General features: G+C 40.1%; 1 protein-coding gene across 2 annotated transcripts in view; it reads right to left on the reverse strand.

The window, feature by feature from the left end:
• The window catches only part of slc28a1 (solute carrier family 28 member 1), a 6,423-nt gene extending 863 nt beyond the window's left edge, over positions 1 to 5,560 (reverse strand). The window contains exons 1-16 of one of the 2 annotated variants that reach the window (XM_028957682.1): positions 5,479 to 5,560; positions 5,230 to 5,306; positions 5,060 to 5,145; positions 4,594 to 4,685; positions 3,970 to 4,159; positions 3,646 to 3,787; positions 3,216 to 3,329; positions 2,908 to 2,982; positions 2,731 to 2,811; positions 2,545 to 2,625; positions 2,049 to 2,174; positions 1,816 to 1,946; positions 1,475 to 1,643; positions 881 to 1,060; positions 403 to 484; positions 232 to 330 (exon numbers count right to left, since the gene is read on the reverse strand). In XM_028957682.1, the coding sequence (XP_028813515.1) occupies positions 232 to 330; positions 403 to 484; positions 881 to 1,060; positions 1,475 to 1,643; positions 1,816 to 1,946; positions 2,049 to 2,174; positions 2,545 to 2,625; positions 2,731 to 2,811; positions 2,908 to 2,982; positions 3,216 to 3,329; positions 3,646 to 3,787; positions 3,970 to 4,159; positions 4,594 to 4,685; positions 5,060 to 5,145; positions 5,230 to 5,306; positions 5,479 to 5,482 (1,729 nt within the window). In that variant the 5' untranslated portion in view covers positions 5,483 to 5,560. The remainder of the gene's footprint in view (positions 1 to 231; positions 331 to 402; positions 485 to 880; positions 1,061 to 1,474; positions 1,644 to 1,815; positions 1,947 to 2,048; positions 2,175 to 2,544; positions 2,626 to 2,730; positions 2,812 to 2,907; positions 2,983 to 3,215; positions 3,330 to 3,645; positions 3,788 to 3,969; positions 4,160 to 4,593; positions 4,686 to 5,059; positions 5,146 to 5,229; positions 5,307 to 5,478) is intronic. The other variant, XM_028957683.1, reaches the window with a different exon arrangement.
• Between the last annotated feature and the right edge of the window lie 7,357 nt (positions 5,561 to 12,917).

Genomic DNA, 12,917 nt, shown 5'->3' on the forward strand with positions numbered 1-12,917 from the left:
AGATGTAAACGTGCATGCAAAAGATGCATCATCTGAATCATCTCTAATACTCCTTCATGGTTTGTCTCCATCTTTATGTAAGGCTTGACTGAATTCGAATTTCACATGTGGGTCATATATCTGACCCACACAGGAAGTAAACAAAATTGCTGCTGCACTAAATGTGACCATTTATTTTAACATGTTAAATATTTATTGCAGCAAAATAACGCACAGTAGTGCAGTGCTTACCAGCAATACAAGCGTTAATCAAAGACACAAAGGTGCCAGTGAACAGGGCTCTCAACACCAGCTCGGAGATGTCAGACCTCTTGGATGGGCAGATGGAAGCTTTCAACACAGAAAACATCAGCTCAGTACAGTACAGTGAAAAATCCAAAACTGCTAAAGGATAATACTTACACAGGCCTCCAATGACAATGCCAAGCGAGCTGAAATTGGCAAACCCACACAGCGCATAAGTGCAAATAATTTCTGACCTCACCTGTAATGATAGGGGGTCAGTACATAACCATTATTCTGTCAGTCTTAATCGTAGATCTTTGGCTAAATTTGTGTCACAGCACTGGAGAACTGTTACGTTCCCTTGTTCTACATGTTCCTCCCGCTCTAGTTCAATGTTCATGTGTTTGTTTATATGTTGCCAGTTTTTTTATGTTTTAAACTTTTCATCCTAATCTTTGTGAATATTGTTTCCTTTTCTCAGTATTGTGGAGGCTCATTACCAGTGTCTCCCCTGGTAATGAGCTACAGGCCCATTCAGCACTCATAATATTTTCACCTGTACCCAGAATATCATTATAAAATTCAATAAAGCTCTTAATTAAACTGTGTGATCATAATATGGACTTTAAAGAGTTGCGGGTGGGCATCGACTCACAGAGATGGTGTCCTCGGTGAGGCCACTCATTCGGTTGTTCCTCAGCTCTGAGAGCTTCTCGTAGGCGATGAACTCATTCAGGAAGAGTTTTGTGCCAATGAGCTCGGCCACAGTGTAAGCCTCTTCTATCGGGATGCCCATCAAGAAGGCCACAGGCATGAAGACGTAAGAGCAGATCATCTGTGGAACAATCTTCACTGATTATCTTATTGTGGTCATAGTTTCATATGTAAATTTTTTATATAGTTTATGCAACTATCCTCTCTAATACATTACACTTCACAATACACTTACTGCACCACACCTCAGGTTAATGAACTGGCAGAACCTGATCCATGCCAATTGCAAGCTCAACAAAGACACTGACTGAAACACATTAACTTGCGCAAGTACTTTTTTGATCGTTGTACGTTTTTTTTTGATAAATACAGATTTTCATAATTTAAGTTGCGCTGTTGGCACACAGAAAAAGTGGGAATGCTTCTCACAACATCTCTTGCCCAGAAATGACTGCTTTATTTGACTTAGTGGGTCGACATGATGGCTAAAAGGTGCACATTGACAGCAGGAGAGGGCTTGTGCAGTGAATCCTACCTGAAACGTGATTTCGGGGTACCCCACCATACCCCCCAGCCATCTCAGTGCACTGTTGATGAACTCCAGGATTGCCAGGAATGCAATCAGATTGACGGCGATGTTCGCGACCAGTCCTATGGAGGAGGACGCGCCATTGCTGGCCGCCTCCAATATGTTTTTCTCTCCACTTCAGATAAAATGTTATTAGCAGATTAGAAAGAACAGTGCAACTAGTTGAATTATGACATTATGATTTAACCTTGAACTCTTTATCTAAATTGTTTATGGATGACTAGTAAGTCCGTTTAATTACAATGAAGTGATGATAGTAAGTTAAATATTTTAACCAGTGCACTCACCCACCGTCCACTTTAACATCTTTGTCAGATTTAAATTTGCTCTGCTCTGTCTCTGGGTAGGAGAGTTTGGAAATGGCCAGAGCACAGGGAGCTGCCATGACTGAGGCAGATATTAGAGAAGAGGCATCAATCTGTAAAATGGATGGCTCCCTACTTCAACTTTTTTCTTCGTTATAAATAAAAGCCACAATTTTCTAGGAATAAAAGCTGTCAGCAAAGGCTGGCTCTCTCACCCCAAATGAAATGAACGCTCCCATCACACTTCCGGCAATCGTTGCGAAGCCCCCGGTCATGACGGCATGGATCTCTGATCTGGTCATGTCCTTCAGATAGGGCCGAATAAGCAGTGGAGCTTCAGTCTGGCAAACATCACCATTCAAACAAGAGTCAAGTCACTACACACAGAAGTTAACTACACACAGAAAAATATGTTCTTCCAATGTGGGCCTGAAAACCATACAGTGGGGCAGTGGTGGCCTAACGGTTAAGGAAGTGGCACCATAATCAGGAGGTTGCCGGTTCAAATCCTGAGTGGGGCAGTGGTGGCCTAACAGTTAAGGGAGCAGGCCCATTATCAGAAGGTTGCCGGTTTAAATCTTTATCCAGCAAGCTGCTACTGAGGTGCCACTGAGCAAAGCACCGTCCCCACACACTGCTCCCCGGGCGCCTGTCATGGCTGCCCACTGCTCACCAAGGGTGATTTCGTTGTGTATCACAATGACACTATACCTGGCCAACAAATATGTTGCCTGCAACACTCAAACTCTCAGTTGACGATGTTCCCATCGTTACCTGCATGAACCAGGAAATCTAAAATAAAAAAAAAAAGGAAGAGAGATTGACAGCATACTAATGTCCCACTTTTCAATAACATCATCTTTAAATGCAAAATTAGAAATTAAACATGGCCTCTACCTTAATAATAACCCACTGCATCACACCCAGGAAGTAAAGCACTGACATGACGCTGCTGAAAAACACAACGATTGGTAGCGTCTGCAGAGCACAAAAAAGGAAACGCAGAATACGGCGCATTAGCTGTTAATCAAGTCATTATAGAGCATCAGATAACAAGCTCTCATATTTACTGACCTGGAAGGCAAATATCTTTGTCAAATCTGGACCAAAAACAAATTCTGACCCGGCATTTGTGTAGCTCAGAAACACCTGAAAATCACAAAGGGGAAGGATAAGGCTTCGCACACCAATAACGTGCGTGTTGTCTCAATAGAACACCTTATCTGTACATACAGTACAGAGGGTCTATGCACAGGAGGAAAGGCCACTTTTGGCAACATACATTTCCTCACCATAAAATAATGCTTAGAGTTTAGGTTTGAAAATTCATAGATAAGTAGATTTGGCCAATGAGTTAAGATTGAAGTGACACTCATACGTACCTGCACTTGATCGCCAAGCCATTCGAATGCTACAAGACCAGGATTTGTCCTTATAACAAAAAGGCCGATTGCGAACTGCAGACCAAGCCCCCAGAACACTGTGCGCCATGAAACCTGAATTAACACATGCACACATTTCACTATTTTATGAACCATGCAGGCTAATAAGAGCCAAAAAAAAATGTATTGCCGTATGTAACATAATTTAGTATTTACTACAGGGGTAGAACTGTATTTTTTAACAATGTAGCTCAAAAAGGTCCAAAATACAACCATTTCACAGTTTATTACCACTCTTACCTTATGATCACGTACACAGGAAATCAAAATTCTTAAAACTGTGTTCAGTGATAACAACACAGGGTAAACCGAGCTTGCAGATGCACAAAGGGAAGGCATCATAGCAGGAGCCCTGCTGTGTGGGAATTACCGCAGATCTATGCGCTGAGAAAAGGAACAGGCCAAAGACAAACACACAGACGCCGGAGAAGGAGATGAGTTGCTCTGGACGCCTGGCTGTGTCGATGGCCAGCCACGTGACCAGCAGTGCCACCACAACCAGTATGAATACCCTGCAGAATCCAGTGTGTGATCGTCAGCGTTACCATTCAGCACATCATCCACCAAAGTGCATTTTTCATTTTTAGCAAATGACAAACTAACCTCATGTCTCAAGTTAAATCTGATTACACCCAACATTATTTGCCTTATGCAGGTTGACTCATACTTATTATTTGTCATATTTTTTGCTTACCATTTGATCCAGCGGAGGTTGTTCTTGAAACACCTGTGCACAGGCTTGAAGCACCGCTTGATGTCATCCCCCTTGTACTTTTTCAGCAGGTCATAGGCTGCAGCTGCCACCGCCAAACATGTAAGGACTACCAGGGCAATTGCCCTGTTAAAGTCTTTGACGCAAGCAGTGATGAAGAATGCCGTATAGCCTGTAGTTTTAATAAGTGATTTCTTTTAGATATATGTACAGACTTATTAAATTATTTGACTTTATAGAACAGAGTGTGAACATCAGCAGGTGCAAGTTACATATCGATGATGTGTACAGTTAATATTGCTTTAGGGTGCCACCCAGACAGATTTACAAGGGTCAGGTGAGGTAACTATAAATTACACTGCCGCAAAGTGGGATCATCTGTGCATGTGTGATTATGTGGGGTTTCACCAGGCTGGTCACATTACAAATTGGCTCAGAGAGGTCAGGGGTCACACAATCAGTGAATAAATGGTGGATGGTTAGTCTGTCAGGGTAATGTGTTGCAAGATCAGAAAGTCAGTCACTGCATCATGGTACACATTCCAGCCTTGTGCACCCAACAAATGGGATTAGTGAAAGTTTTTGCTTCATTGGAAGAAACACTACCTGCTGCCAGCAAGCTCAGCGTGATGTATTTGATGGTCCTGGAATGAGCTCTGCAGTAATTTTCTGCTACAGTGATGGGCCTGAAAAGTTTGCTGGAAGAGAAGAAGGATTACATGCCTGCTGCAGCACAGCCCCTTCGTATGTTTGCGTTCAACTGACTGTAGGCACTGCATCAAACACTGCATCAAAGACGTGTACAAATACAGCAAATCATTCAATGATTTTTCAGTGACCTCCCATTCATCTAGATATGCACGTACAGATAGCGTACATATCTCACACTACAAGGTCCTTCTAACAGTGAGATAAATGCATATCAACATGTGGCACAGACTTATCCAATACATGACGAACAACAACATAGATTGTTCTTTAAAACAAACTATTCATACTCATGAGACAGGATTTATTGACGTTGCTTAGATTTTCAGTAATGATTTTATTATGGGAATTTTTATTGGAGTACCTTATAAAAGATTCAGGCCTCTTTGCAGATCCGTCTACATTAACATCAGAATCTGAAGTCCTACTCTTCCGGTCTGTGCTGCCCTCCTTAGAAGAACATTGTACAAATGTCTAGCTCTCTGTGAAATGAAAGAAAGAACCAAAGAAAGAAGAACAAGAGGGAAGTCTCACCTCCAGGTCAAATGCTTGATTGTCCACTCCATGTACAATTGATGAAACACCTTTCAGCTGAATGTCATTTGTTTGCGCTGGGAAGAAAAATGATATCCCGTTTAAAAACAAACATTCAAGAGGATGCAAAAAACGGTTTCACCACCAACGTGTTCATCTTACAACTAAGTGCTGGTGGAAAAATAAACACCTGACATCAGATTTTATGCAAAAAAATGAAAAAAGAAAAAAAAAAAGGTAATGGCTTACTCATTGTGTGTCTTCTGTGTCTGAGAGGAAAATGCCACTTAGTAAAACAAGGACAAGGAATTATACTCTGCCCCTTTGAAAAGTCCCATCATTCATTAACCATGTGGTACTGAATCCAATTTCCCTGAAGATGACTAAGATACGGACTACGCATCACGGTTGTAATGTTTAGGTAATGACAACATTAAGATAAAAAAATAAAAAATAAATCTCTGGACACCTGACTATGTTTGGTTCAGCTTTTGGTCATGATGAAATGTGTTCACTTGTAAGATTTATTTGTTCTTTATTTCAGAAGTTTTTTTTGTATGCAAAAACCATACTTAAAACCTATTTATGTCAAAAGGTCATAAATCATTCCAGCAAACAATGAATAATTAACGAACTCATACAGCAGCTATTTCACATCTATAACAGTTTATTATCTCACCTCGTAAAAATAAAGTCATTATTTAGAGGTTTCATGGCAACTTTTAACCATAAGTGGTTGTGGTTGTTCAAGCAATGATAACCTGATAACTGCTAACTGTATAGGCCAACACACTTCAAAATGAACAATTACAAACAATAGTACATGTTTCAATTACATTACTTTTATAGTTTTTATCAAACCTTGATAACTCCCGTACTTTTGATTTATTGGGACAGAGACAACAACAAATGAAGCAGCACTGTATGTTGTCCCGTCTTCAATGGAGCTCATTGTCTGCACTTGTAGTCTCTGTAGTCCTTTCCGCTTTGCACTTTGGTTTCGGGGAACAATGAATTATTATATATATTAATATATCTTTGACAGTAGAACTGAAAACCTGTGGAATGAAACGCCGCTAGAGGGCGGTAAAGGCCGTGTGGTGATGTAAATGACAGCCCTGCTGGGATCATTTCATTCATGAAATAGGCATCCTGTCCTCTTGAACATCTAACATCTTGTGGGCCTAACAGATAAAGTGTATTTGAGTAGAAATCATAAGGTGACTATCTTGGTGAAGATGACAAATTCCAGTGTTTTTATGGATATTTAGCAATTTCTAAAATCTGTGAACTATTACAGAGGAAAACAGGATGTCGGCAAAACCATCAAAGTTCCTCACCTTTTTTCCTTGAAATTAAGCTTCTGATTCTCACAGCACAAAATTTGATGCAACAAAATTTGAATCTAAATGTTGCAGAAAACCATCAGACAGAATCGCATAAAACCCAATGGTGCTTCCAGTTTTTCTGGTCGTTTCAGTTTGTGTAAATGTCAAAATGATCTTTGCTCGCTGGCTACTTGCTTGACTCTGGAGCTTCTGAAATAAAGAACAGGTGCTAATAGTCATTCTTTATGGATTTCCACACATAAAATAAAATGAATCGTCATGCTTCACTGATGCCAAACTTTAAAAAAAAAAAATTTGCTCTTTAAAATTGTTCTGTAAATGGCTTTGCTGATTACCTAATTTGTTTTTTAGAGCCACACTCCTACTTCTATTCAATTTGCCATTTGGGAAATATCAGAGTGAGAGGTGTGATCACTAATATACCGGAATTCTGGCATCTTGGTCCATCTCACCACAGATATTCATAATACATTCAATCTTCCAATTTCATATTCATGAATATAAAACATATCGGGTCAGCTGTAAACCTGGAAAGTAATCAAAAATCCACTGAGCCCTCATTAAATGTAATCTACAAATCCACAGGCAGAGTGTAGGTCACATCTCTTGACCTTAAGAACCTCTGGATCTCGCTCCCTTTGTCTCAGACCTCTTTGTATTTTCACGGCCCTGCTGTCTGTCTTTCTATCAGTTCATCTCAGGATTAATATCTGCAATCCCCTGAAGGGAGAACACTCGGGGTCTGTCCTGATTCACCCGTATTGTTCCTCCAGGGCTGTGGTTTTTAAAATCCTACCCATCTGATTTAGAGCCAGAAAAAAGTACTGGAATTAAAAGTTGCAGTGTTCCCTTTTTACACTCGACTCTAAACCCACACCTATGGTACACCAAAGTGTTCAAAATTAAATAAATAAATATGACGTAATTAAATAAATAGCCATTTGAATAAATAAGACAATGATATATAATAGCAACATAAAATTCTAAAATAATTTAACACATTTTTTATATACAGCTAATTATTGTGAAATATATTGCATTCTGCCACTTCCTTAAGTGGGGCCACCACTGCCCCATTTTTACATACAAACCACTGCCCAATTTTTACCCAACAACACAGATCATTTCAGAGGCCTTTTATTTCATTTTCAGCAGTTTTTATTCCAAATGTCACTTTTTTCAGAATCAGCCTTTATTTCAAAATTGCGTTGCTCTCAATAGCTTTTTTATTTCATAATGCAACTTTTCAGCAGAATGACTTTGTGACGCCCATTGGCTGATCATCTACTAGTTTTCCTGGATGGAGGATGGCGGTCATGGAGGATGGCGGACTGGCATGAACTTTGTTCAGTTCTGCTTATTTTAGGAGATGAAATAGAGAGGGATAATTTACAGGTAGATGCTGATTTAAGATTATTAGTTCCCAACCTTTTTCCCCTGAAGCCCCCCTGCCTGTGGCCAAGAGACAAAAGCACTTGCACTTGTTGCTGCTAGGATTTAATCTCTATTTATTTGGCTTACATCACCTCAGTTCCACCACATTACATGCACCAAACGTTACTGGTTTACATGTTACATATAGGATAAAATGAAATAATAAAGTATGGTATGGTATGGTAGTAGCCTAGTGGGTAACACACTTGCCTATGAACCATAAGACTACAGAGTCACAGGTTCAAATCCCTCTGGATAAGAGCGTCTGATAAATGCCATAAATGTAAATGTAAAATGTAAATGTAAAGAACCACAGGAGCTGGGTTCCAGAACCTGGGTTCAATCTGCAGCAGAAACGGGGCAGACAACTAACTCCAGACAACTAAGTTTTAATGAAATAAATAAAAGTTCAATTTGATATTACTAATAATGTATGAGAGGAAACATTTCCATTAGTTTATTATTTATTACCCCCAAAATTTAGTTTAATATCCCCAAATAACAGTAGCGGGTGTTTCCACCATTTGCCGCAATGACAACTTGACAGCGAAGCTTCATGTTCCTCAGTAGCTTCATGATTCCACACTTCCACAAGTTCTACATGCAGTTCTGCCAGGTCACGTGGGGTGGGGTATAATCATTCAGTCTCTACTTCAACTGGTCCCAGACATACTCTATGGGGTTCAGGTCAGGGGACATTGATGGACATATGAGGTACACCAGCTTCCTGAAGTCCATTCTGTGACGATTCTGCCACGATGTGGTGTAGCATTATCATCCATGAACAGAAAGTTGGGGGTGTGCTGGCGGAATTGGGGGATGATGATGGGTTCTATGATGTCTCTGAGGTAAGATCGTGCAGTGACTGATCCATGTACAATAACCAAATCTGCTTTGTGCTGACTGGTGATCCCAGACTGTTGCACGTCCTCCACCAAAAGCAAACCCTGGGGACCATGTTGACCTCAGTGCATCGCTTACAGGGACAGTCCCCCCCTGGAGCAACTTAGGGTTAAGTGTCTTGCTCAGAGACACAATGGTAGTAGGTGGGATTTGAACCTGGGTTCAAATACGCGTTCATAGGCGAGTGTGTTACTCACTTGGCTACTACCACCCTAATAAACACACCAAGTTCACGAGCAACACGAGCCATTGACCTAAAGGTGTGCAATAGCCAGGTGCATCAATAAGCTAGAAGATCTTACCAAAATGAATGAAACATGTGTAAAATTGTTGTACATTTTTAAGTCATCTTAAGTTCATATTAACTATTATTGGCAACTGATATGTTGGGGGCAGATGCAGAGTTTTGCACTGGATGCTTGAGACTTTAAAGTAATCCACTGCATGACAGTAATACTAAAATTTGAGCGTCACTGCAGAAATTGATATGGACTGAGTTGACCTATGTGTGTGTGTGTGTGTGTGTGTGTGTGTGTGTGTTTAAACATGACATTCATCACTTTGATGAATATTTTACTGGCTCTTTGTTAAACAGATCCAACCTTTCCACAAATATTCCTTTTTACCCGGACAAGAATGAAACGGCGTAATCTGTGCTTCACTTCACATTATTTGGTCTAATGAGGGAATGGAAATGCATACAGGGCGCTCCAAATTTAAGGCGATGACATGCATTATTAAGCACTTCTTGAGTTAATCAAAGCAGAAATTACACTTGATATTGTATCTTTGAATGCCAACATGTCTCAAGACTAAGCAATTTCATTTATTCCTTTTTGCAACGATGAATTATGCAGGAGAAACGTCATTAGAGAAACGTCAAAGAAGTTCAATCTTTTCTGATGTGTTACGTGCAAGAATTCACACACTAATGAGAACTGGGCACAGCAGTGAATGCCCTGGAAACAACAGCATGTGCTGGCTGGTCTCACTCATATTCCACCTGAGCAGGATATAATGGATCAATAAGAAATTCATTTTTGTCATTCCTGTCTATGGAATAAGAGAACTAAGAAAGTATTTGCAGGCATGCTTTTAAAAAAGAAAAAAAGGTTTCAAAAGGTTCCAACAATGTCCAATAAGAATGATCCAATCCCCTGGCTTTAAACATGTAAAGACACCAACTTTATTGAAGACAATGATATCACCTGTCTTCAATCCAATGTTCCTGTTCTGGATTTGATTACATGTTTTTCCCTTCTAATTACACCCACTGCATTTCACACTGAGCAGTTTGATGGCTGCAGTGGATACTAACAATGAGAACATCCAGATGTCCTTAGTCCTGGAGATGCCATGGGAGAGTGTATTTTAGAGTAGACAATTTAAATCCATGTGCATTAAATTATATGCTGATGTGAGTGAATAGAGATCATACCGAGTGATGTCTGAGGGGCGTAGAAGTTTCACCCTCGTGGGTAAATTTAATTACATCATTACTTTTACAGGACATTCATCTGGCCGACACTTTTCTTTGCACTTTCCTTCATACTTTTTTATTATAGTAGCTGTTATTTAAACACACAATTTCGGGGAAAGTATTGGGACACCCCTCCAGATCATTGAATTCTGGGTCGTATGGTGGGGATTGGAAAGGACTCCATCATCTCAGAAAAAATAGTTTTAACAAAAATGTCCCAGACATGCACACACTAGCCGCAGGAAGCTGATGTAAGACAGAACAAGACATTACTAATACTAAATACTAACAGATGAGCACAATCAGGGTATTCAGGGAAACACTAGACAGAGCAAACATGAAACTGTGGTCAGGAATTTTGGAGCGGAGCGCCAGATGACGTACGGAACGGTACAAATTCAGGTGTTCCAGTCACTTCTATGGGGAATAAAATCAATCCCCTAGTCCACAAACAATGGTGGAAGAACAGGTCGCTCTCGGGAGCTCAGTGACTTCCGGTATTGTACTGGTGGACTAGAACACCTTGTGAAATTTCCTCACAATTTGTAGAAGATGTAGGATCAACAGCAACTAAACCTCGAACTGGTAAGCCATGTAAAACCACAGAGAAAGGTCAAGTGCATGCTCTGCTTTCGATAGCTACAGACCTTCAGATTAAATAACAGAGTGTAGAAAGCTCAATGTAATGAATCAACTGCATCCAAGAATTACATCACCATGTGATACTTCTCCAACCCTACAACTGTAGGACTCATTATATCATATCCAACCCTGCACTGACACCATTTGCAGGCTCACACTACCCTGGAAGGGGGTCCCTCTCTGTATCACTCCTTCCCAAGGTTTCTTCCTTTCTTTTTTTTCTCTCTCCTAGAGTTTTTTTGTGTGGAGTTTTTCCTTGTGTGCAGAAGGGTCAAGTGTGGGGGGTGTCAACTGTAGGACCTGTCAAAGCCCATTGAGACATACTGTATGTGATTTTGGGCTATATAAGAAATAAATGTTGTTGTTGTTGTTGTTGATATGTTCTGGGTGCAAGGGCGTAAAGCACAATGCCACTGGACTTAAGCAGATGGAGACATGTTGTCAGGAGTGATGAATCACCATGGTGCTTTGATACTGGATTGCAGGAGAACAGTAAATGCCTGATTTCTTGTCCAGAATCAGCACCTGACCTCACAAATGCCCTACTGGAAGAATGGTCAAAAATTCATACAGACACACTTCTCAACCTTGTGGACAGGCCTCATAAAGGGGCTAATGAAAAAAGCCAATGAAATTAGAATGCAAGGTTCATTTTTGTGTAAAGGCAAGACAGAGTACTTGTGAAGTGAAAATGTAAAAGTGTTTGTTTTTGTCATACGGTGCACGGTGCACACAGCAAAATGTTTCATTTGCTTTTAATCCTTTGTGAGCAGTGGGCAACCTGGGAGCACTCTGTGGGGACGGTTGCTCAAGGGGACCTCAGTTGTACCTTGATTCGGGATTTGAACCCACAACCTTTTGGTTACTTCCTTACCCGCTAGGCCTTTAAGTACATAAGTGCCTTTAGGTTTAAATGTTATAGAATCAGAGCACTCCATTTTAAAAACATTTTTAAACAAAATGCTTATCACTGATGGGGTGATGTGGTAAAGTACAGGGGTCCTCAGATGGACAAGGGCATTTCACGGATTCTTTATAATGGTATTCATGACCGGTCTCTAAAATGTTAAAACTGAAAATGTGTTCTATAGAAAAGAAATGTGGCACATGCATTTAAAAGTTTTCAAAAGAGCTGCAGTTGCAGCTATGATGATGAAATATTATACATGTCAGGACCACGATGTCAATTAATCTTTAGAAGACTACATTGAATTGCAGTTAATGGAATATGGGTAAACATAGACAGCAGCAGCACTCCTGGGTGATGATGTGCATATAAATATTCTATCTAGGAACTCCTCCTTTAAAGATACTGTGCCACGCACTGCCAAAGGAGCATTTGCAGGACCAAAGGAATATTTGTGTGAGCAGTTCAGTGAGAAAATACTCTTCACACTTACACGCCAGTGAGCGAAATATGACAGTAGTGATCCAGCAGTTTTTCTACAAAGCTTGTTTTTTGAAAATACCTTGAAAATATTATTTTAATATTTCTTAACATCAATTTTATGTAACATATAAGAGTAGCTTAGGTACCTTCAACAATAATACTATTTTAGGACTATGAGATTCATGAAAAAGCCCACATTTACACAGAAGAGCAGTAGGTTGAAAAATAAAGATAGCTGGCAGATTGCAGCGATATTTTTTGTGCCCAAGGCAAGCATCTAGGCTTGTGGGCAGACAGGTGAAAGTTTATTTATACAAAGTGTAGCTGGGAAAGAAGCCAGACTGTAGCGCTGAATTTAAACAGCTGTAAGATTTTATGAAGACATACATTGATATTGATGCATTGATATTGTGTGAATTATTGTGTGACATTTGACTGCATAGATTTAAAAGTCTGCATATTACAACATACAGTACAGGCGAAAGTTTGG

This window comes from Denticeps clupeoides, chromosome 17 (genome assembly GCF_900700375.1).
Source record: "Denticeps clupeoides chromosome 17, fDenClu1.1, whole genome shotgun sequence".
Lineage (NCBI taxonomy): Eukaryota > Metazoa > Chordata > Actinopteri > Clupeiformes > Denticipitidae > Denticeps > Denticeps clupeoides.